Here is a 26,195-nt window from a genome sequence, read left to right as displayed (position 1 = left end):
GAAAGCAGGCAGGACCTGATCAAAAGAGAAAATGAACATAAAGGAGTTTTCATATGACTGGCCTAGGACTGAAATGACAGACAATGGAAAACATGATTTCTGTGTTTCATTATTCCTCATTTGCATTGCACAGAGGATAGGGCCTGTGTCATGCCCTCACGCAGCTGCCCTGACCACCATGCTGACATTCCTTGTACTTGGTCATCACTCCAATGGCTCAGTGTCAATGGCATAGCATCCTTCTAAGTCACGTGGATGGAGCTGCAGGAGGGATCTGCTATCGGGCGTGACAAATGCGTGGGCAGAGGCCAGATCAGGTGCTGTTAGCATGTGTGTGTCTGTGATGAGATGTTCCCGCAACACCCCCTCCCCTCCCTTCAGTGTTGCCGAAACCCCCCCTCCCTGACACACTGTATTGTCAAGGGAGTGCACTTCTATGAATCTTTTGCAAGAGCTGAAAAAGAGAAGTTACCCTCAGCTAGCGTGACTGTGTTGGGGTTGCTGACACTGTGGCTGTGGTGAATCTGAAGAGGCGGAGCGCTTCTCCCAACGTAAGACTAAAGGCACCATGTCATACATTTAGGCAGGTACAGTTTCAAGCTGTCCCAACACTGGAACTGACTCTCAAGTCAAGGCCTGCTAGTTTTTTGGCTTGATTTGGTTTTGTTTGGTACAATTTCACATGGTTTGTTGTTTGTTTTCACTGTACATCTGTTAACTGCTCCATAACAAAGATGCTTCCAAGATTTGAGTTTGAGATGATGTTTTGGGGTGTAATGGGAGAAAGCAACAGCCACTGAAATGGCATCTGCCTTACTAGCAGACCCTTAGAGGAAAATTCAGCAATGTTGTTCAAAGAGAACACAACTCTGGCATGTCTGGATCCAGCCACCTATCTCTGCAACAGTTCAGTTTGGGTGTCCCCCGCTGCATGGTCCTCTCATCAAGACGTTCTCTTGAACCCAACCCACACAGAGAGGCAGCCCCATGCTGGGGGAAGTAATTTTGACATTACATCCCCAATTCTGTCAGTAAAGTTTCACTCACTGACAGTTGCCCAGGTGTTGTGTTCTCGATATTGCTCATTGCTGCGTACAAGAGCGTGTCAACAACTTTCAAAACGCCCAAGCTGTTGGTGCCCATGTAGACTATGAGCAGGCAGGCAGCTATGAGGGGTACAAAAGTTCTCCTTTTCATTCAGGCAGATGTTAATTACCAGCAATAAATTGTGAGCAGTAAGGCAGTTTAAAAATAAAGACCCGGTAAATCTAGAGGTCCCTATCTCCTTATATGACCATGTCTATTAGAAGGGTCCATGTTTCACCTCTATATCCCTCAACACAGTGCGTATATGTATGTGTGTGTGTGTGAGTTGGTGGGGAGTGTTCTGCCAAACAGTTAAAGCCATGAAAGTGTTCTTCTCTGAGTGTCTCAGATCCCCCCAACCCACACACACACACACACACACACAAACCATAACAGAGACCTGAGGCTGAACCGCATTCCTTCTTCTTTCATCTTGTATTGTCATCTCCCTCGCTCCGCTCTGCCTGGTAAATGCTTGCAGTCCGTTTGATTCCATTAATTGAATTTGCTGGAAAAACAAATAGAGGGGGGAAAGGAGGAGTGGAGGAGAGGGGGAAGAGGAGGTCGGCCGGGCCCAGGTCTGAGCCTGTAAACCACTCAGGAAGCTGATTAATGGGGGCCCCCACGGGCTCTTTCTCCCAAAGATCTCGCCCCGTGAGTTAGCGCTTCCTCCCCATCTATTTCCATGTTTCTTTTACAGCCCTTGCGGGTTTTTCTGTCCCATTTCATCAGTGCTGGGGATGCGATGGGTGCAGGGTGCCGAGTCGTAGAGGGCAGGGACGGGCGTGTCCTTCCTGGTTTGTCGGGTGAGGTGCTCCATGTTGGAACTCTGTGATTCAGTTCACGTGTTTTTTGTCACATGCTGCTGGATTGATGGTTCAACAGGCATGATCACTCATGTGGCTTTGGTAGAATCACATATCTGAGTGTAAGGAGCTTTCATGAACCTGGGGCAGGATTGGCACTGCTGTGCTAAGACATATAGGATATATCCCTCCTTCATCTCTATCTTTATCTGTCTCACTTCTTCTGTCTTAAAATATATCCCATAAATTTACATTTTAAATTATTTTGAACATGCTTTGAACATTTTCAAAATGTTCACATAAATGTCAGTGAACATGTTCTTTTTCTAAAAGATAGATATGTACCAAATCTATACATTGCCTGTAAGCTTAACTTCACCACATGCATGGCTTACAGGCACATGCTGATGGAGGCAATCCAGGCTACGCCGGCTCCTCAAGTGCGACCGCAGTTCAACTGCAGCCTTCTGGTTAAGATCCTGTAATCACAGCTCCCCACGTGGCAATGCAGCCTGAACCCGCACATGAGATGCAGGGAGAGACACGCGCCTCCGCCCCCAGGAAGCACCCCGTCGCCTCGGAGCGGCCTGCTCTCCCCAGCAGAAGAAAGCAGCCTTTTCAGCCTCTCCCCGCCTCTGACGCTGGCAGACCGATTATTATTTTTGGGAAGACAGCTTGTTCCTCGCGGAGCCTTCATTGAAGTTCGCCGGCCATTTCACGCCTGTCGGAACGGAGCCAAAAGGACAAATAAGCCACTGGCTCTGTCAGCGATGCACGCTCAACTCGGACGCGCGGTGGGCGCAGCGACCCAGGCCTCTCTCAGGCCCCCTTCATCATTCCAGCTCTATAGTGATGCTCCTCCTGTCCTTCTCTAGGGGTTTTTGTGCTCGTACCCCAATCTCTGGTACCCCAGTGATTGTAGAAGGCCCTGGTCTGGTGTGGGACAGTCTGGAAACAGGGCTGTGGGTGGGTGGGGGGAGCTTGTCAGTTGATGGGAGCCTAACGTGGCCATAGAGCAGCCCTGACGTGCTGTTCTCATTAGCTGTTGGCCGTGACAATGATTTCCTCAGTTCCTCAATTTGTTAAACCGTTAAAAAATAAAGAATTAAATGCCGTTTCCTGGAGCCCTCAGCTGTGAGCGCATCTGTGTGAAGCTTCCAACCCCCCTGTGTTTTCTCATCGGTTGCCTGATTGCCTTTCCTTCCTGTTTCTTTCCCACTATAGACCTGCTGTCCTTCCTCTCACTCGCTAGAGAGAGAGAGAGACAGACAGACAGGGGCATGCTGGGAGACAGAGAGGAGAAATGAGACAACCGTTAAGAGTGTGTGTGTGCACACGCTCTCAACACAATGTAAGTGTGTGTGTGTGTGTGTGTGTGTGTGTGTGTGTGTGTGTGTGTGTGTATGTGTGTGTGTGTGTGCGCATATGTGCATGTGTGTAGGTAACTGTGTGTGCAAGCATGCCTATGTGCATGTGTGTATATGCATGTATGCTTGTGTGTCTGTGGGTGTTCATGTGAATGCATGTGTGTATGCTACATGCATATGAGCGTGTGAATGAAGGTGAGCATGTGACTCAAATTCACATGCATGCATGTGCATATGCATGTGTGATCGCGTGCGCGCATGTATGCTGAAGCACCCGGCTTGCCCTGTGTTTGGAGCCTGCTGTCTAGGCAGCACCCCCTGGGGCATCAGGCCTACAAAGACACCCTTTCTTGCCAGCTTTGCATCACCCACACCATGCTGTGGCCAGTGTGGCGGCCTATGAGCCACTTACATGGCAGCTAATAAACGTTAAAAGCCTAGGTCAAATACTGTATCAAAACTGGCAGGGCCTTGAAGTATTGTACTGAAAATGAAGGTGTAGGTGAAAGTTATGCTTCTCAGGTGAACCCTGTCACAGTGGCTTTGATAGCCACATTGGTATTACAACAGTATATTCAGCTGCATATCTGTGTATAGGGGCTGCTATTGGTGAAATAGGTGTAGGAGAGAGAATCAGCCTGCATGTGTGGCCCAGTCTTCCTTACACTTTACATCTAGATGCCCTGTTAAAATGCACAAGTGCTAGAAGGACTAAGCACCTTGACCTTGACCAAGACGTATGGCCACAACCAAAGGAGGACAAGAAATATCCCACACAACGTGATGTCCAGCTGCTGAAAGCATTAGATCTGCAGGAGGAGGGATGGAGTGATGCTGTTCTAGTGTGGCACTCACACTACTTCTAGGGCAACTCACATGGGTCACTTTTCATACATTATCCATTTAATCACTGGCATATTTACTGGAGTAATTCAGGTCAAGCATTTGAACCTGGTGCCTTATAGTTGTTAGCCCACTTCCTTTACCTAACCACACTGCTGCCACAAAACAGAAGTGTGGCCTATAACAGGATTTTGGAGTGCTGTCAGGGGAAAAATGCTGCAGAAGAGAGGAGAAAAAGTATGTGCTCTGTAGTGCCAAGTGACCAAGTGTTGAGTCACATTGTTGTGAAAGCCCCTTACACAATGACCTGACTTCTAAACCACAACATAATACAGCAAAGGTAGGTTAGTGTCCTCTTGTTTTTTCTGTGCTCCTTGTGGGCATCATGGCTCTATCCTAAAAGGTCTCTCTCTCTCTCTCTCTCTCTCTCTCTCTCTCTCTCTCTCTCTCTCTCTCTCTTCCTCACTCTCTCTCTCTCTCACTCTCTCTCTCTCTCTCTCTCTCTCAGTATGGCTGTAACCATCTACTCCCAAGTGGCTTTTGATTTCAAAAGAACAAAAGATCTTCAAACAAAACTCAGTTTGAAATGACACACCAGATATGTTAGTATTAAAAATCAATTTCTTTATTTTTTTAAGAGAAAAAAATGGCCAAAAGTCTTCATTACACACCTCAGGAACAATGTATTGGCTAAAACGAGTCAATGTTTGAATTAATGAATAATAACAATACAATTATAATAATATTGGTATATATTTATATAAGGCCATTTTGGGGGAAACTCCTCTCTGCTCCCATATCCTTCCAGTTTTTTAGTTACCTTCATTGCCTCAGTAATTGCAGTAATTTGTCATTTAAGATTCAAACAGATGCTTGGAAACAACTTTTCACCACTATGCACCACGGCTACGGAATTTGCAATAACAACATCTGAACTTAGACTCTCTTATTCCGCTGAGCAATGTCGACCTCATCATTCACAGCTCGGTAACTGAAAAGAACACACACTTTTTAAGTCTTGGCTCTCATCAGCTATCCTTCATTCCGCCATGATCTGCTTTTCACGTGTTGTGTGTTTTCATGTGTTGCTGAGTGATCACTGTGATTAATGTATTTGTGTATTTGATTGTTTTTTATGTCTGGCTGCCTGCTTGGCCAGGGCACCCACGGGGAAGAGATTTTTACCTCATTGGGACTTGGGACACCCTGGTTAAATAAAGGTTAAATAAAATGAAAATCAAAATGACAATACCTGTGTTTTGAAGAAAGAAAAAACTTAAAAACAGTGAAAATAAATTATCTCAATAACAATAATAATAACAATAACAATAATAAACTTTTAAAATTAGGATTCATAAACTTTTTGCTTGCTTCTTTTTTTCATAATGTCCTTTAAAAAATATGTGAAGTCCATGATCAGTAATCCAGCATATATATATATAATATAGTTAACAATAGTTATGGACTCTCCTGGCATTCAGAATATTCACAGTTTTTACAGATGTGACTACACCAGTTCCTGGTCCAGGAAATGGGGAAGAATGGCAGTAATTCATTGGGCGTGGTCACACAGAGGGTGATAGGGTAGGCAGCCATATCCTCGTAGCCTCGCATCTGAGGTGGTACCAAGTTACAAAAATCTGGAAAATAAAGTTCAGTTCTACAACCCACAGTATCAATACCTATCCTTTGGGGGGGGGTGAAAAAATACCAAAGTTCCTTTTGTTTACCGACCCTCCCTTTTGTCCAGGAAAACAGAACGCTGAACATGTGTCTTTAACTTTGCCCTCTTCTTGGTCCATTCGAAAGGGGGCAGATTACAATCTGGTTTCATTAAAAAAAGAAGAAAGAAATGTTCTTCCCCCTCTTCAGAGAAAAAGGAAAAGAGAGCCCTGCCCACTCCTCTCTTCCAGCTGTGAAGAGGAGGCCGTGGGGGTGAGTAGCCTGGGGTGGGGTGGGGCATCAGTGAGGCTCCGCCCAGGGCGGTGACCTGCTAGAATGGTGCGGGTGGGCGAAGGAGGGGTGAATGGGGGTGGGTGTGGGTAGCATGTGTCCAGAATGGCTGAAGGGTGGCAGGTGACCCATGTGGGGCATGTGACCAGCCAGGGCGGCGGCGCTGTAGGGTGAGGTCTTGTCGTGCAAGCACTTGGACGGCTCCTCGAATAATTCCCCAATCCTCTTACTTTTCTTGGACTTGTTGGACATCTTGCGGTTTCGGGTCTGGATGCCCTCTTTCTTCATGGTCAAAGGGCGATTCACCTGGACAACATGAGCAGAGGTTAGAGAACTATATGCAACATGGGTCACTTCATCTGCGTGAGACTGTGGCTGACATTATCTCTATGGGCTGGTCCTGTGCCGGAACATTTAGAGTTGACCTAAAACCCTTTTGGGGTGGGGGTTCAATTCAAGTGCTCATTGAATACTCATTTGCATTGCTATAGCTTGCATTAATATTTACATTTTCAGGCACAACTTAAACTAAAAATGCTGTTAGTCCTGACTAAAATTCATGCTATCTGAAATTATTTATGTTCGATTATGTGACACCCTACACTTTGCTCACCTCTTGCTGACCTACTGAGATGTTTATTTTTTAGCTAATTGTTTTCTGCCACTAACTGCCAAGTGGGACTGTGCACCGGTAGAAATGCCTTTCTGTTAGGCCTACAGCTAGTTTTTTTTTTTTTTTTTTTTTTACTTTTGTGCGCTCAAGCAGAACCAATTGTTTTAGCCCACATGTGGGTTACTCTGGGTGGAGAGCTGTGCAAAAATGACTAAACATGGAGCTTTTGTCAAATTAAAATTTACACAGCCAAGTAACGGGAGCATGCTTTATAACAGTAAGCTCCTACTGCTGCCACAAGTAGCTTGACGCATTTGCTATTGATTCTTTTCTCAGACAAACCAATTTACTCTCACTCGGGGTAGCCAACCGTGGGATGGAAAGCACACTGAATGTCAGGAGTCTACTTTCAAACAGCTCTACGTTAGTAAAACAGAAACCGTTGCTGGAATGACAGTTCCACCCTCCAATCTCTCCAGGGGATAACGCCCCAATTGACACAAAAAGAATGAAGGGGGGGGGGGGGCAGCCACCGGACTGTGCTTGATTTAACTAAGCAAGCTCTGCGTCCTTGTCTCGTTGTCCTCACAGTAATCAATGCAAGCTGTCCGCCCACTTGACCAAGTCACACACACACACACACACACACACTTTGCCGTCAGTTGCAGGCTACTTACGTTGTGTAGTTTGTAGTAGAGCCCGCAGGCGTTGCACACCGGGTCGCCATTCCCATTGCGCCTCCAGAGAGTGGTAGTGGTTGTCTGACAATTGGCGCAGCAGGTGCCGGCTCGTCTCGCAGCAGACTGGGGGAGAAAATAAATAGATTATTTGAATACATTACTGAATAAGTAAGCTACCAAGTTCAGCTACAGGCAAGGCCTTGTGTCTTAATTGTGCTCTGAAGCACACATTTTTAAAAAGTACCATGCAGGATGAAATTAATTCACCAACATAGCCTAGACTTTTGTATTAATTCTTTCTTAAATTAATTGGATTTGTACTTTTATGTCCACATGAGCGGTTTGTTTAATTCACCATTTAAATTTCCTTTGAAATTGAACCAAGATGTAACGATAATTTGCTGTCTCTCGGTATGGAGTCCATGTACTAGAAACTAGATCAACTACCCCACCCCTTCTTCCTCCGTTCAGATATTAAACGGTACATGCATTTCCTTGGTAAACATGGGATAAGAAAGTGCTGTTGGCTTATTTGGGGTGTAGAGTGTTGAGTCTCTCTGTCTCTCTGTATATTTTGCAACAGTCAGCGTATCCAAATGATCCCCAAACGACATCAAAGCAAGAGCCTTCCTGTTAAGCACATGAAATAGCTTACAGGCCAAAGCCTGTGTATTGTTTTAATTAAATACCTTACATTTATACAAGTTTAATTCAGTTTTCCATTCTGTTTCATGTTTACAAAAAGCAAATGAAATTAGAAAACAAGCTACAAAACTAGTGCTTTTTATGTTTTGGGTTTTTTTTTTTTTTTTGGTTCCCTTATTTGTGTTCATGTAATGAAATGGCGTATTACATATATCATCAATTCACGCATTTTTCTATATATATATATTATATATATGTATTGAGTATTAAGTATGATCAGCTGCATGTGGGGGGTGGTGAGGAGGGTTAAAACACTAAAGGTGCATACTAGATCAATTTTTCACACTTAATAAGAAACATTTACAGATGCACAATACACAGCCTCCAGCCAAGCATGTGGCGTGTTTCCCCCCTTTTCAGAGCAGACTTTATACCGTCATCTTCGTCATTGCTAGGCGCTGGTGTAGAATTAAATCACACAATTAAAAACAAGCGCTGGAGAACGCTGGCCCAATTTAAATAAAGGCGAAAGCAGACAACAACAAAAACACGCGCATTCCAGCACATGAGTGCAGTACGCATCGACCTTGAAAAACAAGAGAGCCAGAACATAAATCCATTTATTTCCCCATTCCCCCAACACCCCTCACGTTCTTTCTCAACACACAACTGGGTCCCAGTGTTGTGATAATCACTTTACAGTGTATGTCAAAGTCTGGCCAGCCAGGGCTACAGACAATTCAGCGCAGTCTGCTGATGACGGAAACACGCGCGAGCCCCACTTCCTTATCGGTCCGGAGCAGATGTCCGGATAGGAAACAACTGGATGGCCTTTGAAAGAGCTCTGAAAACACTTGGGCAGAAAATGTATAAAGCTACGATGACTGACTACATGGAAAATATGGACTAGAGAACGAAGTAGGGAAAAATGGGGTCATACTGTGGGAGTTTACTTCCAGTGATTTTCCTTTATTATTGATAATACTTTGATTATTATAAAAATTAAATTAACGTGGTTAAAATGATAATCGATTATATTTGTCCCAGGGAATAGGGAAACAAAATACACCAAATCAACCACTGAACTCGTTATAGAAATGTATATAGGCTACCTGGTGCATGCGCAACAGTCTCGGTTGTTCAGATTTGCGGTTGTCAAAGTCGTTACTTGCGTGTCCAGATATTACAAATCAAGGACTCTTCATTTTGCAATGGAAAGGTTGAAAATCTCTGAAGAGATGGTTTGATTTTAAAAGAATGCTTCACCTTGTCGCAGATTTAGAGAGTTTTCTTACCACCGGACAAGTGAATGGCTAAAAAAAGGTTGTCTGCAGATGAAATATAGGTGTTTTTTTTGTAACCGTTGTGAACTCAGCGTTTTGACTCAGATAAATCAAAAGTATTTCACAGAAAACTAGGTGTTGCTTTTCCCGTTTAGCCAAGATATTTCGGAGACATTAAAATAAAGACAGATATGGCGTGTTAAGGTATCACCTTCATAGCCTAACCCAATAGCGCCGACTATGAACAAGTATCGATTCTAATGTTTAACCGTTCTTTAAAGCTAAGATGATTCTATACATTTTCTGAGAATAGGAAGATAATAATCTGCAAATGTTGTAATTAATGCCTTGACGTGATTGAGTTAGTTCCTAGCAGCGCCTTTATCCTCTTAGAAACCCAATCTCGCACACATATAGCTGGTTAGTGATATCATCATCATCATCATCATCACTGTAGGTACGCATAACAATGCGAAACACTGATAACAACAAACACCACCCGTTGTTCAATTTATCGTTGAAACAATTTATTAAGCTATATGCAACACGAAAAGCTCAATGGCATGAGCTTCCTTACAAAACTAGCCAACCAACTACACGAAAAACTGTTTAATAGCTTGCTAACATTTTCGTCGAATTTAAAATGGTCTGTCTACTTGTTTCAAATTTCTGTTCACGAATTGCTGTTTACTGGCTTGGTACTTTAATATTTAGATTTAATATTTACATGCCGCTGATATTTTATTTTTATATTTTTATTTCAAATTATTTGCACGTTCGGTTTCTCCGAATCTGCTTTATTTTCCTAAAAACACACTGAATTAATGAAGCCATACTTTTTGTTTGTTTGTGTAAATTTACGCTTATATCAAATTGTTGATTATTCAAATACTCTTTCCCTCTTTCAGGGGACCATCAGTTGACACGTGCAGGTATCTGTTAATAGATTTCGTAAGCTTTAGCAAATATGCCATACAAATAATGTGGATGGCACGACGTACTTCATAGTAACGTCGACGAAATTTTTCATTGTCCGGGGGGGGCGGGGGGATAACTGATTTGTAAACTGAGACATCTGATGATCTTTACCAGATAGCACACCTTTACTTACAGTGTTTCATTGCGCCACAAATTATGGGAAACAATCCGCACATGGAGGAAAAAGGGCTGTGTTCTATTATCAGTCGTGAAACATTACGTCTGGTGGCCAGTTACATTTCAATAGTATTTATCCAGATTTAAATTAACCCCATATACAAGTAAATGGAAAAGACTGGGTTAACTTTTCAACAAAAACAGTGACAGTGATATATCTTACACTACAACTGAAGCACAACTTAGAGCAGGAGTAAAGTATGAGTAAAGACAGAACGTTGAAACAGCATAGACTATGGTATAAATCACTGTTCTAGTGCTTTTTTTGCTTCCTAGAAATAGCAGTGAACATCACTGACTGACCAATGGACCGAGAAGTTCCCTCAGAGTCCCTTCACATTACCTATAAATGGCGAAAAATAGTCATGGCCCCTGAACAGTGCCCTTTCATCTGTTGTATTTCACAGTCGAGCAGTGATCATGAAAGCGGGACCAGTGTTGGTATCAGTGTCAGTATTAGAAGTAGCACCGATAATGATAGCTGTAACAATGCCGATGGTAGCAGGTTGTGTACGGGATCACTATGGGTGAGCCAGGAGCACAATTCCTGGAAGCTGATCGGGAAAATATAACTTTTCCTGGAATTGTGTTTACAGTCTCCACTTGTGTTCGTATTTACCCCTCTTTTCAGAGACAGCACTTTTGGTCGAGCCACTCACCAGTCTCCGTTTGGGCTTGATAAGAGGTCGGTTCTGGCCGTTCATCTTGTGGTACAGCCCACAGGCGTTGCAGAGGTAGTGTCCGGTCCCGTCCCGACGCCACAGAGGTGTGGAGGTGGCACCGCAGTTCACGCACTCACGCCCCTCTAAGAAGCATACAGGTGGGAGAAGAGCAAAGGGACATTTATAAAATTAAGAAGTAAAGCATCTGGGCAGCTAAACACAGGTACAGTAGTGGATGGCACTCAGACCTTCAAATATCACAGATAACAGCACTGTTCAGGTGTTGCGACACATGGTCAGGCCATTAGGCTGCATTCTCTTCCTCAAATTTGTTGTTTCCATTTTGTCATATCAGCCAGTTTGATTATACCTGTAACTAAATATATTCACAGACACCCTGCTGAAAACATGTTTGTATGTCCAGGTAGAGATTAAACATGCATGTGAAAAGGACAAACTTCATCAGAGTTACACTATCATTTGGAGAATCACAGGTATTGAAATGAGTGTGACAGAAGAGAGGATGTAGAAGTAATAAGACAGAACAATTTCTGCATTAAACTCTCGTGTTCATTTGGATTTTAAAATTCTTTTTTATTGCACAGAGTGCCAATCATAAATAATGTGCTTTTAGGTAAGTTTGTTTAGAAACTAATGTGTAGACGAATGTGTGTTTAACTGTCTGTGGGTTCCTAGAAAAACAGTGTCAACCAGCACCCCTGGGTTTTCTTCATTTGGTTTGGGTTATGTTGCTCGACAACAGTTTGGTTTTTACTGGGTCCAGTGGTTGGTGTGTGTGTGTGTGTGGGGGCGTGCGTGCGTGAGAGAGAGAGAGAAAGAGAGAGAGAATGATTATGGGTACCATTTATTCTAGCTACTTTGTTGCTTTCTCCTTAGTTGTCACTAATGATTATATTTTTCCCATTTTCATTAATCTCAGTGACCACCAAGAGCAAGCTGATGATCAAGAAAGGAATAAACGTAACACTTCCTTAAAGTAGTTACTCAAAGTTAAGGAAAAGGTAGTTGGACTGAACTTCTGGTTCCAGGTTGTCACACAGTAAGACAGCATCCACTGTTGATGTATTTGAGGTCTACAAAAGCACAGGTCTGTAAAACACTGATGTCCAAATTTGTACGATGCAGTGGCTGGTGGACATGCACTGACCAACAGCAAAATACAAATGGCAGCAGTAAATGGGATCATGGTCTGGGTGATCACCCAACTTTGTTTTACTCCTAACAAGACAGTTGGTTATCTGTATATCAGCAGAGTGGACAACACACAGACTGAGCCCAAAATCACTTGAGCTTTGTTATTCTGATTTGGACACATATATGACAATCTTGGCTGCCATGGCTGAATTGTTGCAGGTGAACTAGGGCTCAGGACATGTCTTACGTTGCAGTGCAGATACAGAAATCCATGTATATGTATATTTGACATATCCAATGCACAACTTGCCAAAACAGCCTGAAATCAGTGTCCCAAGGTTTAGTGTGCAGCTACAAAGCTTCTGAATGACATTGCATGAGTACATCCAGGGCTTCTTGCATTGTCCACCCCACTTAAGCTGATTATGAAATGCAGTAGTCTGAAGGAACTGTCTCTGTTGGGTTCCTCCCATAAATACACATTTCTCTGAGCTTGTTTTGAAAAGCTAGAAGAGGATACTTTTTGTTTTTGTTTGTTTTGAAACCTATTGCCTAATTTTCAGCCTGTTGCATTTTCCTTTGTGCAGCCCTTTGCATGTGTATGTGTGTGTGTGAGTGTGAATGTGAGTGCATGGCCGTGTGTGTGCATGTGTGTACACTGTGCTACTTCTCATCTTTCACTCCAATCTCTTCTCACCATGCTTGAGGTCCAAATGAAAGGACCTGAGGTGTCTTAAGTAAATGCAGGCCTCTCACTTCAGATTCTCAGTAGCATCTGTTTAATGCAGATATTCTAGTTCTGTTCTCTGTCTCTGTGTCAACAAGCAACCCCCCAAGACACGCACACACACACACACACACACAAAGAAACAACAATATCTGCTCTGAACAATGGAAAGGATCTTTTGAAGTGTATGCTGTTTGAAACCTGACTCGCCTCTTTCCTTTGTGCTACAATTTCAGCTGCGGTAAGGTTAAGGTATCAATATAACACTGCTTTCATGTTCATGGGTATTGCATTGATATAAATGCAGTTGGCACTTTGGCAAGTCACAGGCAAATATGCTGAAAGGGGGCAGCCTGAGGTGAGGCTTGGGGGTTCATCTGACAGGAAGTGGTACCAAGGTATGTGTAGCAATTCCAGAAATGCCATGCCAGCATTTTATGCAACATACCAGCACATGACCTCAGATCTACCAGCTTTCTCCTTTTAGGAAAGGGAAATGAGTTTGGTCTGAAATGCTTGTAAAATGCAATAAAATCCATGAGTCAGGGAATTAAAAGCTCTACTCTTTGCTGTTGTACAGTATCTAGCTGTTATCCAGTATTCACAATTTCTTTTTAGACATCTTTACAAATCTAAAGAGACAGGGATTTCAGTCTACATGCGTTATTTTAATACATTTTCATACATTTATTTCTTCATTAATATATTTATATGTGCTTCACATTTCCCTTGCTAAAGCATTTTATAGTTTCTATTCAGATTCAATGCCTCTGTCGCACTTCCTGGGCACGAGTGCTGCTCGGCATTCTTTACGATCCCTTGCAGCAACAGTCTAATTGACTATCATCTGAACAAAGCAGACGATAAAGTTGTTAAGTAGTGGAGCGCTCGTGGTCGCTGGAATGACAGCGCATTCGCGTGGCGCCTGTCTTCCCCCTTTCGGAGCTCGAGTTCTCACTTCTCTCTCTTAACCACGGGTTCTGGAAAACGCTCGGCCAATACTACAGTTGCCAAAAGGATATTCCTATGGTGAGCGTTGGTGTTCATGAAAATCTACAAGTTTGTGTTTATTTTTCCAATTTTATAAATCAGATCGATCTAGATTATATTTGGTCTATATTTAACATTTGGTCTGTGTTAAATAATATCCGTTTTAAAAAAGTTAAAAAATAGGTGAGAAAGCAAACGCTTAACAAAGTTAAGTTGTCCATACTTATTAGAAGTGCATACGTATTCGTATTTTTAGTGGGTCATTAGAGTTAATGTGCAAGTCTATCCTCGGTGCACTTTCTCCCTCTTAGTGCGATAGTCAAGGGCCGCATTTGAAAACAAACAGTAGGACTCTGTCGCCTATGATGGCGTGCCCCGCCGTTGGTTTGTTGGTGTTAGGGCCGGGGGGGAGGGGGAGCGTACGCAGTGCCCCGTTCAGTGGGAGGTATACAGGATATGGCAGGAGACGAAGTGTCGTGACTGCTGCATTATTTGGGCTTACGTGAGACACAGTCTACAGCTGAGCAAAAACACACGTATTTGAATCTAAAAGTCATATGGGGGACACATTTAAAAATGTGACACATATGTCGGGGCCTGCATTTAAAAAAATGATATAGGGGTTTAAAGAATAGACTATTTAATCAGGTCCTCTGATGGAAAACAGTTATTACACTTGAGCAAAAATAAGTAATTCTCAAAATGAATGCAGTCAATTTATAGTTTCGAGATAATACTGTATGTAATTAAACTATAATAAAAACAGCGTTCGGTTTTAATCGATGCTGTGATACTTCCCTGATACGCTGAATTTTAAATCTGTCGAATCAAATTAAAAATATTCGAATACTTTCTTGCCGATTATGTTGAATTTAGTTTGTTTGACTATATAGTTTCCGCCCTTGGCTGCGCAATATTTTACACTTTCATTTGTATTTGCTTCCATTTGTCTCCATTGTAAATTCAGAATTTCACAGTTTAGGCCTACACGAAATTTGTCGGAAAGTGCTCATTTCAGTACTCAAAATTTATACAACCTCCTGTCATATTCGGCGTGACAGCTCGCTTACTGAGCTCTGTACAGATAAAATTGCGCCAAATAAGCCATTTATAATCTGCATGTATAACATAATTGACAAAATGTAGGATTTCACTCTTGGAATCATGAGAGATAAATCATGCGGCTGCTGGTTTGAGTCGGTGACCCTTGATTATGTTTGTTTGCGTAAAACTTCCTTTAAGTGTCTGCTTTTAAAACGTAGTGTTTACATGCGATGACGAATTCGATCGGCAGGTGATAAGGGGTGTTGAGACAAGTAAAAACACTCATGATAAGATGACCCAAGGCGGAAATTTCAACCTCAAAGACATTCAGTTACATGTTCTGGCGTCTATGTGGATATACTTTTATAACATTTCTGAAAACGCCCTTCAAAGTTAGACTCCATCATATAATCCTCCAGGAAAATGAGTCTAACAGTAGGACAAGCAGGCACATCAATACTAAAGACAGCATTAATCATGTATTGACATAACATGTCCTTAACAGTGAGCTAAGAGCACGTCGTTTCGGCTCATAGTTGTTAAAGAATTGAACTAGTATTAGTAGCAATTATTTTACAGCAAGTGAGCACGAAAACAGGGCCATTGAATGCCTACAAGATTTTTTTCAACAAAGATCGCTATTCAAGGAACATACATTTCACACCTATATTGCCTATGCATAATTTCCCCAAGTGTTGGAATAGTTTATTATGGACTTATATGACAGACATTAATTTAAAAACTATGAGCATCGACGTTCTTAAAACGGTTTAAAAAGAAATTTATAAATTTAAATGTATATGCATGTTCTCTCACATTTTACTTTCGCTTCTCACATTATTTTCGCTTTAATGTCGTTGACTGTCCACTTACATATCAGCGGTTATAAACCACTGGTGAAACCAGCACATTAAACGCCGCATTCAAATTTTCTCAGTGGAATGTTTGTTAACGAAACGAATCATGATGTTGACATTAAAAACACAACATTCGCATTTAAAACCTTTGAAATGTCATATTTTTCGACAAAACACACTAAAACGTGTCTCATTCAGACACATTTTTCTTCCGTTTTTTTGTGTTTGTTTTGAAAATATCTGAATTAGAGAAGCAATGAAGCACGGAACTCACCTGAGCATGACCTTGTTTTGTTTTTACACTTCGGGGTGAAGCTGGAGGTCGATCCACCGAGAAGCCCGGTAGGGTGAAACAAGCTGCCGCCGTAATCGTGCGGCGTCGGCAGAGAGTACGATGGGTAGGTCGGGATGGGGTGGTGTGTGGAGGGCGTCTGGGCGCTCATGGAAGCCAGGCTGCTGCGCAGCGGACTGCACCCTTCCAGTTTCATCCCGTCGGCGAGTGAAACTTGGTACTTTATGGACTCCTTTTCGTCCATTCTAGCGGAGGACGAGGACGGGGAGGCAGCTCCGGGGTCTGGGGACACGTCCTTGGGAGGGGTAGGGGGAAAGCTGTAGAGATGGTGCGGACTGGAGTGCGACGCAGAGGTGAGGGAAGACACGGGGGCCGTGCTGGAGCTACTGCTACAGGGATAGCCCGAGCTGGCGGGGTGCAGCCCGGGTTTACTGAAGTGGCTGACCGCCCATGCGTTGTGGTGGTGAGCTGCTGAGAGCGCTGCCTTGCCGCTGTCCAGCCACGGGATGCCCGGACTGTGGATGAGGTGTGGCCGACAAACCTGGCTGCCTGTAAGGCGAGCTGGAAAACGTTAAAAAGAATTACGGTTATTCTCATGGCCGAGAGAATTTTAATAAAGAAATGTAAATCATAAAAAGTTTGTTGTCAACAGGCATTCATATCAGTGCACTGACACAGTTTCATAAAAAGAAATAAGTTTAGCCCAACCATGAACAAAGAATAACATATGCACTTCTCACCTGTTGATCCAGACTTAGAAAAATATAACCCCGACATTGAATAGAAATGTAGATTTCTCCGGACCGTAAGAATTATAAATCAAATACTGCATAACTATCTCGTGCATAGTATTTTACAGTTTTACGCGGAATTCCGCTCCGTCCATTTTTAAAGAGGTGTATTTTTTCGGGAGCGTAAAAACAATTAATCGTAAAATCGCAGTAAAGACGCTGCCGCAAACACAGAGGCAGCCAGTGTCAGAAACATGCTATCCACGGCCATTAGACCAGTTAGTTGCGCAGCTCCCGAACAAATACTAAGAACATTATTAGCGATTTCGTTTTGATTTCATATCCGGGAAGTGTTTCTCTCTCTCTTTCTTTTTTTTCTTCTCGGAGCCCCTGCCCCAAACGAGAGGGGTTAACTGACTTGTACTTCCTTTTCCCTCTGTCATTTGCTTGAAGATTTTTTTTTTCTTATTCAGCTTTTCAGTAGCATTTCTCAGTAGAATAGGAATCGTTATGATTCATAACAATACAGCTTCAAAATGAAGAAAATATGGTCTATATGATGACTAAGTTGTAGCTAGGGCAAATTAAGGTAAACCCTCAGTGTAGTTACATTTTTGGTTGCGCTGGTCACAGTTCCTCGACAGCTTAACTATATGTAATCATTTACAGGGCTTTGCCTTGTTCCTCTGCTTGGGGCAAGGCGTACAGTCTTGCTATTTACTGCTGCTCTACCGATACTTGAACCCGAGGTTGAACAAAATTTAACCAAACCCACGTACAGAACGTGGACATACAGTTAAACAACAACAAACGCATGTCATAGTGTCATCGAGGTTTAACTTTGTTCAACGATGCGTATCAAATCTGAAGCAGCAAAAAATAATTCAGCACCTTTCAAACAGTTTACCTTTCGAAAGTATGGCTGTGGCTGATCAGAGAGAAAGGTAAAGAATACGAAGTAGCGCTGGGCACTATTTCTGACGCAAAACACAACGAAAAGCGCTCTTGATACACCGCGTGCCATCTTTGGTCGTGTCAGGTGATCTGGCATGGTGTGTCTTACCGTGTGCTTGGCTGTAGGACACTCTGGCTCGGGAGTTAGGGTAATAAGGATTCCCCTGAGAATCCAGGTGATTTAAGAAAACGTCAACTTCATCTGGCGGCAGTAGCTGCGCCATGGGCTCCATGTAGTTATGCGTTAGGCCGGGATGGTGCGAATCCGGGTGCTGGCCGTTCAGCACGGCGTGATGATGCGCCATCCACCGAGACTGGTCTGCTGCGACTTCCATCTCCAAATCGTCACCCTTCTCCCTCTTAAAGAATTATGCTTTTATAAAAATACCCGTCCAGGAATTTGTTTTCTTTCTTCTTATAATTATAACCCTACGTAAATCTTCAAATCTCCCCTTCGTTGAAGATATTCACTAATAGTCCAGATTAATAATTTAATATTATAGGTTTCCGTGTAATCATCACAAAAGTGAAGTTCATAGCACGCTCTTTATCGAGTCATGATTGACACCTGTGAAGAAACCAAAAAAGAAACATCAGCATTTCAAACATGACTTACACGCTCAGCCTGTATACAGGCGGTTGTTCCTGAAAGGACGCAATCCTTGTGTTTGTTCTTTTTACAAATAATGCTGTTTTTTTTTTTTTTGTTTTGTTTTTGTTTTTTTTTTTTTCACTCAGAAGATGCGATTTATTCACCCACCACCCCACACCAAACCGGCAAACCGGACGGGATAGGTCCATTTAGCAACACTCCGTACAACTCAGTACACTGAAAACCTAGCTGCTCTTTACACAACAGAATTAACTTACCTTAAAAGCGGAACGTGTCAAACCGTTATTTAGTAGCAGTAAATATAAGTTAGATCCTTTGTCTTTTTTCCCTTTTTGTCCAGACATGAAAATAAAGTCCCAACGGGAAATGCCTTGTCCAGTGTTACGGTTTACCATTCGAGGTTTTTGGACTGCACATCAACAATTAAAAAAAAAAACACTCGCCTTAAACTGTACTGGTTGAGTCGTCGAACAGTTAGTCTGAGGTCTATTTAGCGACACGCAGCATGTACTGTTAAGGACTGGCGCCAGTAAATTCCATATCATGCATACAGGGGCGGGTCCAAGGTTCGGCAATGACCTCGCTAGCCAATCTACACGCGCCCTTGCAGCAATTGGCCACGCCAGCCTCGGATTATCCACGGTCTTCAATTTACACCCAAAACACAGGCTCGCGGACAGGACGGTGCCCTTTGCTGCACAAACCCCGAGACATGTTAATCAATTATGTAATTTATTAAGATATTTTTTCCAGCGGCCAGTATCGCCAGGACAATTGCTTGCTCACTGATAATGACTTCTTTTCACACGCACTCCGACAAAAGCACAGAGAGCATGGGGGAGGGGGCGCTTGTGTCACTTAGTACAGTCCTGCCACGCAGTATTTCTCAATAAAACGGAAATAAAATGTGCAAGAAATGCAAGTTAAGTTGGTATCGTGTGATTTATGTATCATATCATACACATTTAAAAATTTTAGCTCATATATGATACTTCGTACAATTTGTATTACACTTCCAAAACGGTTTTTTGTAGGCTATTCTGCCTTCCAGAATTTCTACTATTAAAGAGACAGAAAGGATAATTTAAAGCCAGCAGAAGTGAGCAGTTATTCATTCATTCATTTTCATTTGTTTATTATGTGTTTCTAATCGTACATATGATGTACAAGATTAAATGTGCTTGTGTTGTTCGGCACGAAGTAAGGTTTTATGTATACGGTGTCCAGGCTAACCTGAAACTGACGTTCTACCTTTTCACACAGGAGTAAAACAAACAAAGCAAACTCTAGATTTAATGAGGGTGGAGGTTTTCACTGTCTTTAAAGTTGGATCCCATTGTCACGCTCGTCTAATTGCTTTTAATTGATGCTCATGACATTCCTTGCTCTTTACAAAACATTTCTGTTTGTCACTCAGAGCGATCAAACGCCACTTTACATCTTAATAGCCCATTTTTCTCTCTCGTCGGCGCAGACAGGGCGAGATAGCTAGGCTGAAAAAGCCAGTTGGTGGCTATTGACAAGGCTTCGTTAATTCTTGCTCACAATTATCTTATGGCAAAACAAGCAAGATGGGCCACAGCAGGCTGAAAGACACAGTGTCGCCAATGAACCTGATTTCCAATTAGATAATGCGAGCGACGTGTAGCCCATAGATCCTTCATCTGATTTACCACTCAATTTCAGTTGTTTGATGTAATTTCGTAAAGGAATATGACACAGGCAACATTTAGGGCGCGTGCCCGGGTAACATAAGGTTTAGTCCGGGAGACATTAGTGCATTCTTGCTTTACACAGAAGTCGCGGTCCCTACTCTGCTGAACTTTCCCAAAGTTCCTCTGGCCATATAGAGTGGTCTATTTAGTACAATGCAGTCTAAGATGCTGTCGTTTCAAAACAAATATATTCTATGCGCACTCCTGGCCTTGCCAGTACAAAGCACGGCCCGTCATGTTGCCCGATACCATTCCCTTTTAGCGCCTATCACCGATTTCGGGGCTCGACAGTGTAAATTATTCATTGAACCTGCTTATTCATTGAACCTGCTTGTCCAGCATGTGACAATCGGTAGGATTGAATGTCGTCGCAAATCGCAGGATAAACGTGCCGGCCGGTCCGTGGGACTCCTTGTTGTAGCCCCCTGATCACTTTCTCCGAGGCGTTAATGTGCACATTGTGCTTAATCGTGATGACCTTAATTTATGTTAACCGATTGAACTTGATATAGGTCAATGGTTTCAACAATGTGCAAATGATGATTTAGCAAATTGTGGAGAGAATCAACAAAATCGTGGGGATTGTCAGATGGAAGTCAAGGGTGTTGACAATGAAACCATATTGATATTGAAGATGACACACCAAAAGTCTTATTTTTGTCTTGCAGTCGTTCTTATCCAAGGTTACGTCGGATGATTGAATTTACATAATATCCATGTTTACAGCTAGATATTTAATGAGGCAATTGAGGTTAAGAACATTGCTCAAGGGTACAATGGTTGTGTCCCACCTAAGATTCAAACTTTGCCACGTTATGGTACCTCACTAATTGCCCATTCAGTACACAACACTGCCGCCTCCGGACCCTGTTCTTGTATTTGCAGGCCTAAATGAAAAATATTTTCCAATGATATAAGAAATTGATTTAATTTGAACTAACTACTGAGAATGTTGACTAAAAACAAAAGTAATATTTTTTACATATTATTCGTATTTTCTATAAAACATGAAAGCAGTGAAAACATTATCTTTATCCTGAATTTGCCGTAATTCAGCTGCATGCAGATGTAAAGTGTGTGTGTGTGTGTGTGCGTGTGTGTGTGTGTGTGTGTGTGTGTGTGTAAGCGTGTGTGGGGCGGAAACTGAAAATGATTGACATACAGTAATTGAGGAGAGCTCAGGGCCCCGACTAGCAGCCACTCTGACGCCAATCCTTGACGTCATCAAAGAAAAAATCAAGAGAGGATCCTTGGAGCATAATAAGAGAAAGATATACGGGGAGTGAGAGGACCATTCGAATATACATATTCAACAGATGTATCCGAAGATTTAATGTGGGATTTTGGTGTCCGCTTATTAAATTTAAAGAAAGCGTACGCCCCTCCTACTTGAGTGTTTAACGAGGTGTGTGTAAGGTGATTGGGTTCCACTGGCCTAACTTGCCCTTAGCTTCACAGAAATACGATATACTGTACGTTGTTTTCTTGTAAGTATGTTGATGGATTTTATTCTGTTTTTGGAAATTCTGTCAAGATTTTCAGCGAGGCTAGTTTTGCCTTAAATTGTCAAGCAATGTATTTATACGTTAGGTGTATATTTATCCCCTGGACAATATAATTCCAGAGAAATATTTCATTATCTCTGAAAGTATGATATCAAATTAATATTTTGAGCTCCAAGTCTAAAAGTCAAATAAGTCATCCATGGTACAAGTGCGTTACGGGACCCTGTACACCCAGGGCACTTGGCATGCTGAAATCCAACATATCCCAGGCCAAACGTACAGATCACTTGGGCTGAAACAGTGACCTATCCCCCAAGGAGACCAGTTACAACCACGCTATCCCATGGGTTCTCCACTGTATGATAACAGGACATTGTTGTGTATTGTATTTGGGACATAAACAGCAGTATTGTTATTAATACCAATTTCATTACTAAACAGCCTTAAACTGGGTGACCCTTTATACATAACTAATTTAAAATTTTATACATATATAAGTTTTATACATTTTTATAGTCTGCCTAAACAAATAAAACACACACACACACACACACACACACTTAAATAATGGGCATAGGATAATACAGTATATGACCCTTGAGTCCATTGTCCACTACATGCAGTCAGACACATAAGATCAGACGGGTCCTTAAAGAAGGCACCTTACTGAAAAGACGGTGCTTTCACCTTTAGCAAGTTGGATGGAATGTGTAAAAAAAAGGCATTCACAGAGGTGGTCAGTCCCCTCCGATCTGCTATTTCGTTTTGATGTACCCTGTTTACACTTCCCCGTGTGCACCTGTATCCTTTCAGGATTTTGTAGCAACACAACCACTTTCGTTACACAACCTACTAGCTCCTTCCCAGCTAGCATGCAGGTGCACGAATAAGCAAAGCGCTATGCTGAACTACGCTAATCGTTCCGATAACTAACAAGAATTACATGGATTATATATAATTTTTGGACTTGTTTGTTGGCACCAGCGCATCATCGCCTTTCTCGGTTCACGAGGGAAAGGGCGAGGGCCGGATTAGGGCAGGCGCAGATAAGAGGGAGAGTGACACAAACCAGCTGCGGCATTATTGTCCTTCCCTCACGGATAATTAGATTGTGATAGAGCGCAGGGCCCTGAAAGCAGCAGCATCGCGGGTCCTGTCACAACGCTGAGTCCTGTTGCGCGGGAAGATGGATCGTGAGACGGGATAGCTCGCGGCATTTTCCTTTTATTTTTGTTCTAAACTGCATTAACAGCCGTACTAATATAGCCTAGGTATAATGCAGAAAAAAGTAACATGCTTTACACATATAATGTTGCGTACACGTTCAAATCAGTGTTACACGCAAATGAACAGAGGTGGGTAAATTACATTCTGTTGCGTTCCTCCAAAATCCTCTGTTCTTTATATAAACAATATATTTCTCATACACTCTACATTATACAACCGTACAATATGGCCGCGGTGCAGCATGATAGTATAGGAGAACTGATAATAGAGGGTGCAGGCACTGAACTTGAGCTTCCACTCAAGTTTTCTTCCGTGAACACCTACTTGAGTTATAGCTTCATTTGAAATCAAACCCAGCCCCTAAAGCTAAGTAAACTAGCGCTCTAGGAGCAGTTGACGGAACGTGTTGGTTTTATTATCCGCTGAGTGAATTCTTGACTCACGCGAGAGAAATAAATCAGGGGACTAACAGGCGTGTTCTTCAGTTTAGCTGGTGTGCTGATTACAGACAATCTGTCGTACAGAACGGTGAAAACGGGACTACCGGTGATTTTAAAAGTGGAGGTATGACAGAAAAGACAAGTGGTAAATCATTTTGAGGAGGCTACATGTTTAGAGGTTTTCAGATAAAGCAGCAATCTCCCCAGCTGCTTTAAAGTGATCTTTTTTCTTAATTGGTGTTTTATTCCATCATTGTAAGTACGCTGTTAAAGATACACGAATTAACGGAAAGTGTACAATGATATTTACATCATAGATTATCAAGGAACACACAAGAAAATAAAGGACCAATCTGAAAAGTCAATCTGTAATTTGCATGTTGTGATTACAGCCTACGTCACGATTTGCGTTGATAAATGTCGGTCATGTGAAAGATTTCTTCATTCATCTTGCATATTATGCCAAAACTGGGCATTCTAGTGCATGACTGGCCCGTTCCAGGGTAAATCAGCCTCCTCACAGGCCTTGAAAATACTGAAAGGAGAGAAAAAAGGCTATAACAATTACAGTTCTGCAACTTTGATTCCTTCTTTTTCGAGGCAACATATGCTGGTTTTATTTGATGACATATAAAGAATATTGCCTACTAACTTCAAACACAGGCACTTTTTATGTGATGATTGTAGGGGAATGTAACACATTTGTATAAAATGAGACTTGAACATTACAAAAGCATTTCGTTATCCGATACATAGGCTTCGCCTGGCATTCAATTATATATTATATAAACATCAATAAAATAGAACGCAATAGAAGTTATTTTATATAAAGCAAGTGTTGCAGTTTATGGCCATGGGTTGAAGAAGACTGGTCTCAGTGTCGAGCGGCACGGTGGTCAGTTATGTATGGAAAAACGACGAAGGCGTTTTCTACTAGCCATCAAACGCTTCGTTTGCTGTTGAATAAAGCCTGCTGTAGCGTGAACTACCTACCCAAACAGAATAACAGGCTTTTCTGAGTGCAAAGCTAGTAATATTAACAACACAAAGATGATTATCGCTTACCCTTTATGTTAATGTCATGACGAGTACAAATCAGAAGATACAGCAACACAATCATAATAAGCCTTTTTATTAAATTTATTTGGTCTGTAAACTAAAATGTGGTATTACAAATATATTAATTACACGCGTTAATACATCATTTATTGTAAATCGACCAGAACGTGGTTACACAAAACAATTAAACATCGAAAAATAATTATGATGAAAGTCATATCAAGACGACAACGCATTAAATCTTCATAATTTTTAGTTTCCCGTGGTTCGTCGGCATCGTGTATTTTCCTACCTGGCCACTGTCGCACGCGGCTTTGAGGCGCAGTGCCAGTGTTCTTGGCTTGTGTTGGTCTACCGCTTTGTATGGTTTGGCGACAGGACCCTGTCTCATGCCACCCAAGTAAAAATTTGCTCTACTTTTGATAGTGAAAACAAATTTGTATTTTACAGCACGTTTCTTTTCCTGGTAATTATTTCTTGCTTTCCAAGATCGTTCCATTCATTGTGAAAATGCAGTAATTGTGTTATATTCATGCTTTTTGCAGAATGAAAGAAATTGAATTCGCATTTGGAAACTAAAAAACATAACATAAATTCAATCTTTAAATGTAGTTAGCTAAGTCATTTCTCATATATGTTATTTGTTTTATGTCGGCCATTCAACATACATTTGACGTTAGGAAAGATGATTTGACCCATTGAGAATATTTTGTTCGGAGTTCATGCAGGTAATCCCTCCTACAATTAATTACTTTTCGTTTTAACGTTCAACTCAATGGCTCATACAGAACACCACAAAAGAAAAAAAATCGCCTACCGTTCAGATTTTAAGACAGAGAGATCCCGTTAAAATGAAGAAATGTTGTAAGCTACATTTTCCGATAATAAATACAGACCTGTACCTTATACAATAATGCATCACAATCTGTATTAAACAGATTAAATAATGATTCGAATCTTACCGGAAAACGTAACGCGTATTTCATATTTGTCTTCATAGCTACTTCTTCTTCCTTCGGAGTTTTGCGCCTCAGATCAGCAATAGCGGTAGACCTAGTCCAGTCCACTCAAGAATTAGCACAGCGGGGGTGTATACAAGAAGAACGGTGTCTCACTTTGATGAAAGGACAACCTTTTTTCCACCGGGCTCTTTCACTGGTCCTTCATCAGTTAGCCTTGTCCCCAGATGAATGGTTAGACAGCGCAATAACGTCAACACCATCCGCGCTTTGCGGGATAAACCAGTTTGAGTGTTGGAACCGCGAACCAAAAAGTCGCCGCTGTTGTCCCGTCTCCACCAAACGCTAGGGGAGAGTTCCGTTTCCCTTTTTCCTCTCTATTCCTCTCTCTCTCTCTCTCTCTCTCTCTCTCTCTCTCCCTCCCTCCCTCCCTCCCTCTCTGTCTGTCTGTCTCCCCCTCCCTTTCTGGTTTTCTCTAAATTTGAGAGGGGAAAATTCAGGTATAAAAATAGAGCGTGCGTTAGATTACAACTCCACCTCACCTATCGTCCTCTGGGGCTAGTATCCTTTACCAGACTAAAGGCGGGCGGAACTTTGGAGCGGTATCTTGTAGTCTGATTGTACTCTATGTCGCCTCTTTCTCTCCTTTCTAATGAGATTCGAACCGAGCGGCTGCAACCTTGCCAGGCCAGGACTAACACCGTGGCTCCACTTGGAGCCGACTTATCATGCCGGGGCCCAGAGCTCTCAAGATGCACCTGAAATAAACAGGGTAGATATCATATCAAGATTATGTATCAATAGGCCTACTATCCAGGGAGCTACGTAAGTGCA

At 42.2% G+C, this 26,195-nt stretch overlaps 1 protein-coding gene across 4 annotated transcripts; it reads right to left on the bottom strand.

Annotated features, from left to right (window-relative positions):
* Positions 1–5,383: 5,383 nt before the first annotated feature.
* Positions 5,384–25,715, bottom strand: gata2a (GATA binding protein 2a). 4 transcript variants are annotated; one of them, XM_036530551.1, is made up of 6 exons: positions 25,365–25,715; positions 17,953–18,411; positions 16,141–16,719; positions 11,091–11,248; positions 7,346–7,471; positions 5,384–6,361 (listed from the first exon to the last, which is right to left on the bottom strand). In XM_036530551.1, the coding sequence occupies exons 2-6, from the start codon at positions 18,176–18,178 to the stop codon at positions 6,065–6,067; spliced, it is 1,386 nt and encodes a 461-aa protein (XP_036386444.1). In that variant the 5' UTR covers positions 18,179–18,411; positions 25,365–25,715; the 3' UTR covers positions 5,384–6,064. The 4 variants fall into 4 exon arrangements, with proteins under 4 accessions (XP_036386444.1, XP_036386443.1, XP_036386445.1 ...); XM_036530550.1 differs by lacking the exon at positions 25,365–25,715 and adding an exon at positions 18,714–18,955; XM_036530552.1 differs by lacking the exon at positions 25,365–25,715 and adding an exon at positions 18,714–18,955 and having other exon boundaries at positions 11,091–11,236.
* Between the last annotated feature and the right edge of the window lie 480 nt (positions 25,716–26,195).

The sequence above is a fragment of the Megalops cyprinoides genome, chromosome 6 (assembly GCF_013368585.1).
Source record: "Megalops cyprinoides isolate fMegCyp1 chromosome 6, fMegCyp1.pri, whole genome shotgun sequence".
Classification (NCBI taxonomy): domain Eukaryota; kingdom Metazoa; phylum Chordata; class Actinopteri; order Elopiformes; family Megalopidae; genus Megalops; species Megalops cyprinoides.
Note: the sequence above shows the minus strand (reverse complement) of the source record. Positions and strands in the feature narration are given on the sequence as shown.

Coding starts and splice junctions, on each gene's coding strand:
- gata2a (XM_036530551.1), bottom strand. CDS start 18,178: ATGGAAGTCGCAGCAGACCAGTCTCGGTGGATGGCGCATCATCACGCC. Junction 7,472..11,090: donor TCAAGCCCAAACGGAGACTG/GTGAGTGGCTCG, acceptor TTTCTCCCCCAG/TCTGCTGCGAGACGAGCCGG. Junction 6,362..7,345: donor TCTACTACAAACTACACAAC/GTAAGTAGCCTG, acceptor CATGTTGTCCAG/GTGAATCGCCCTTTGACCAT.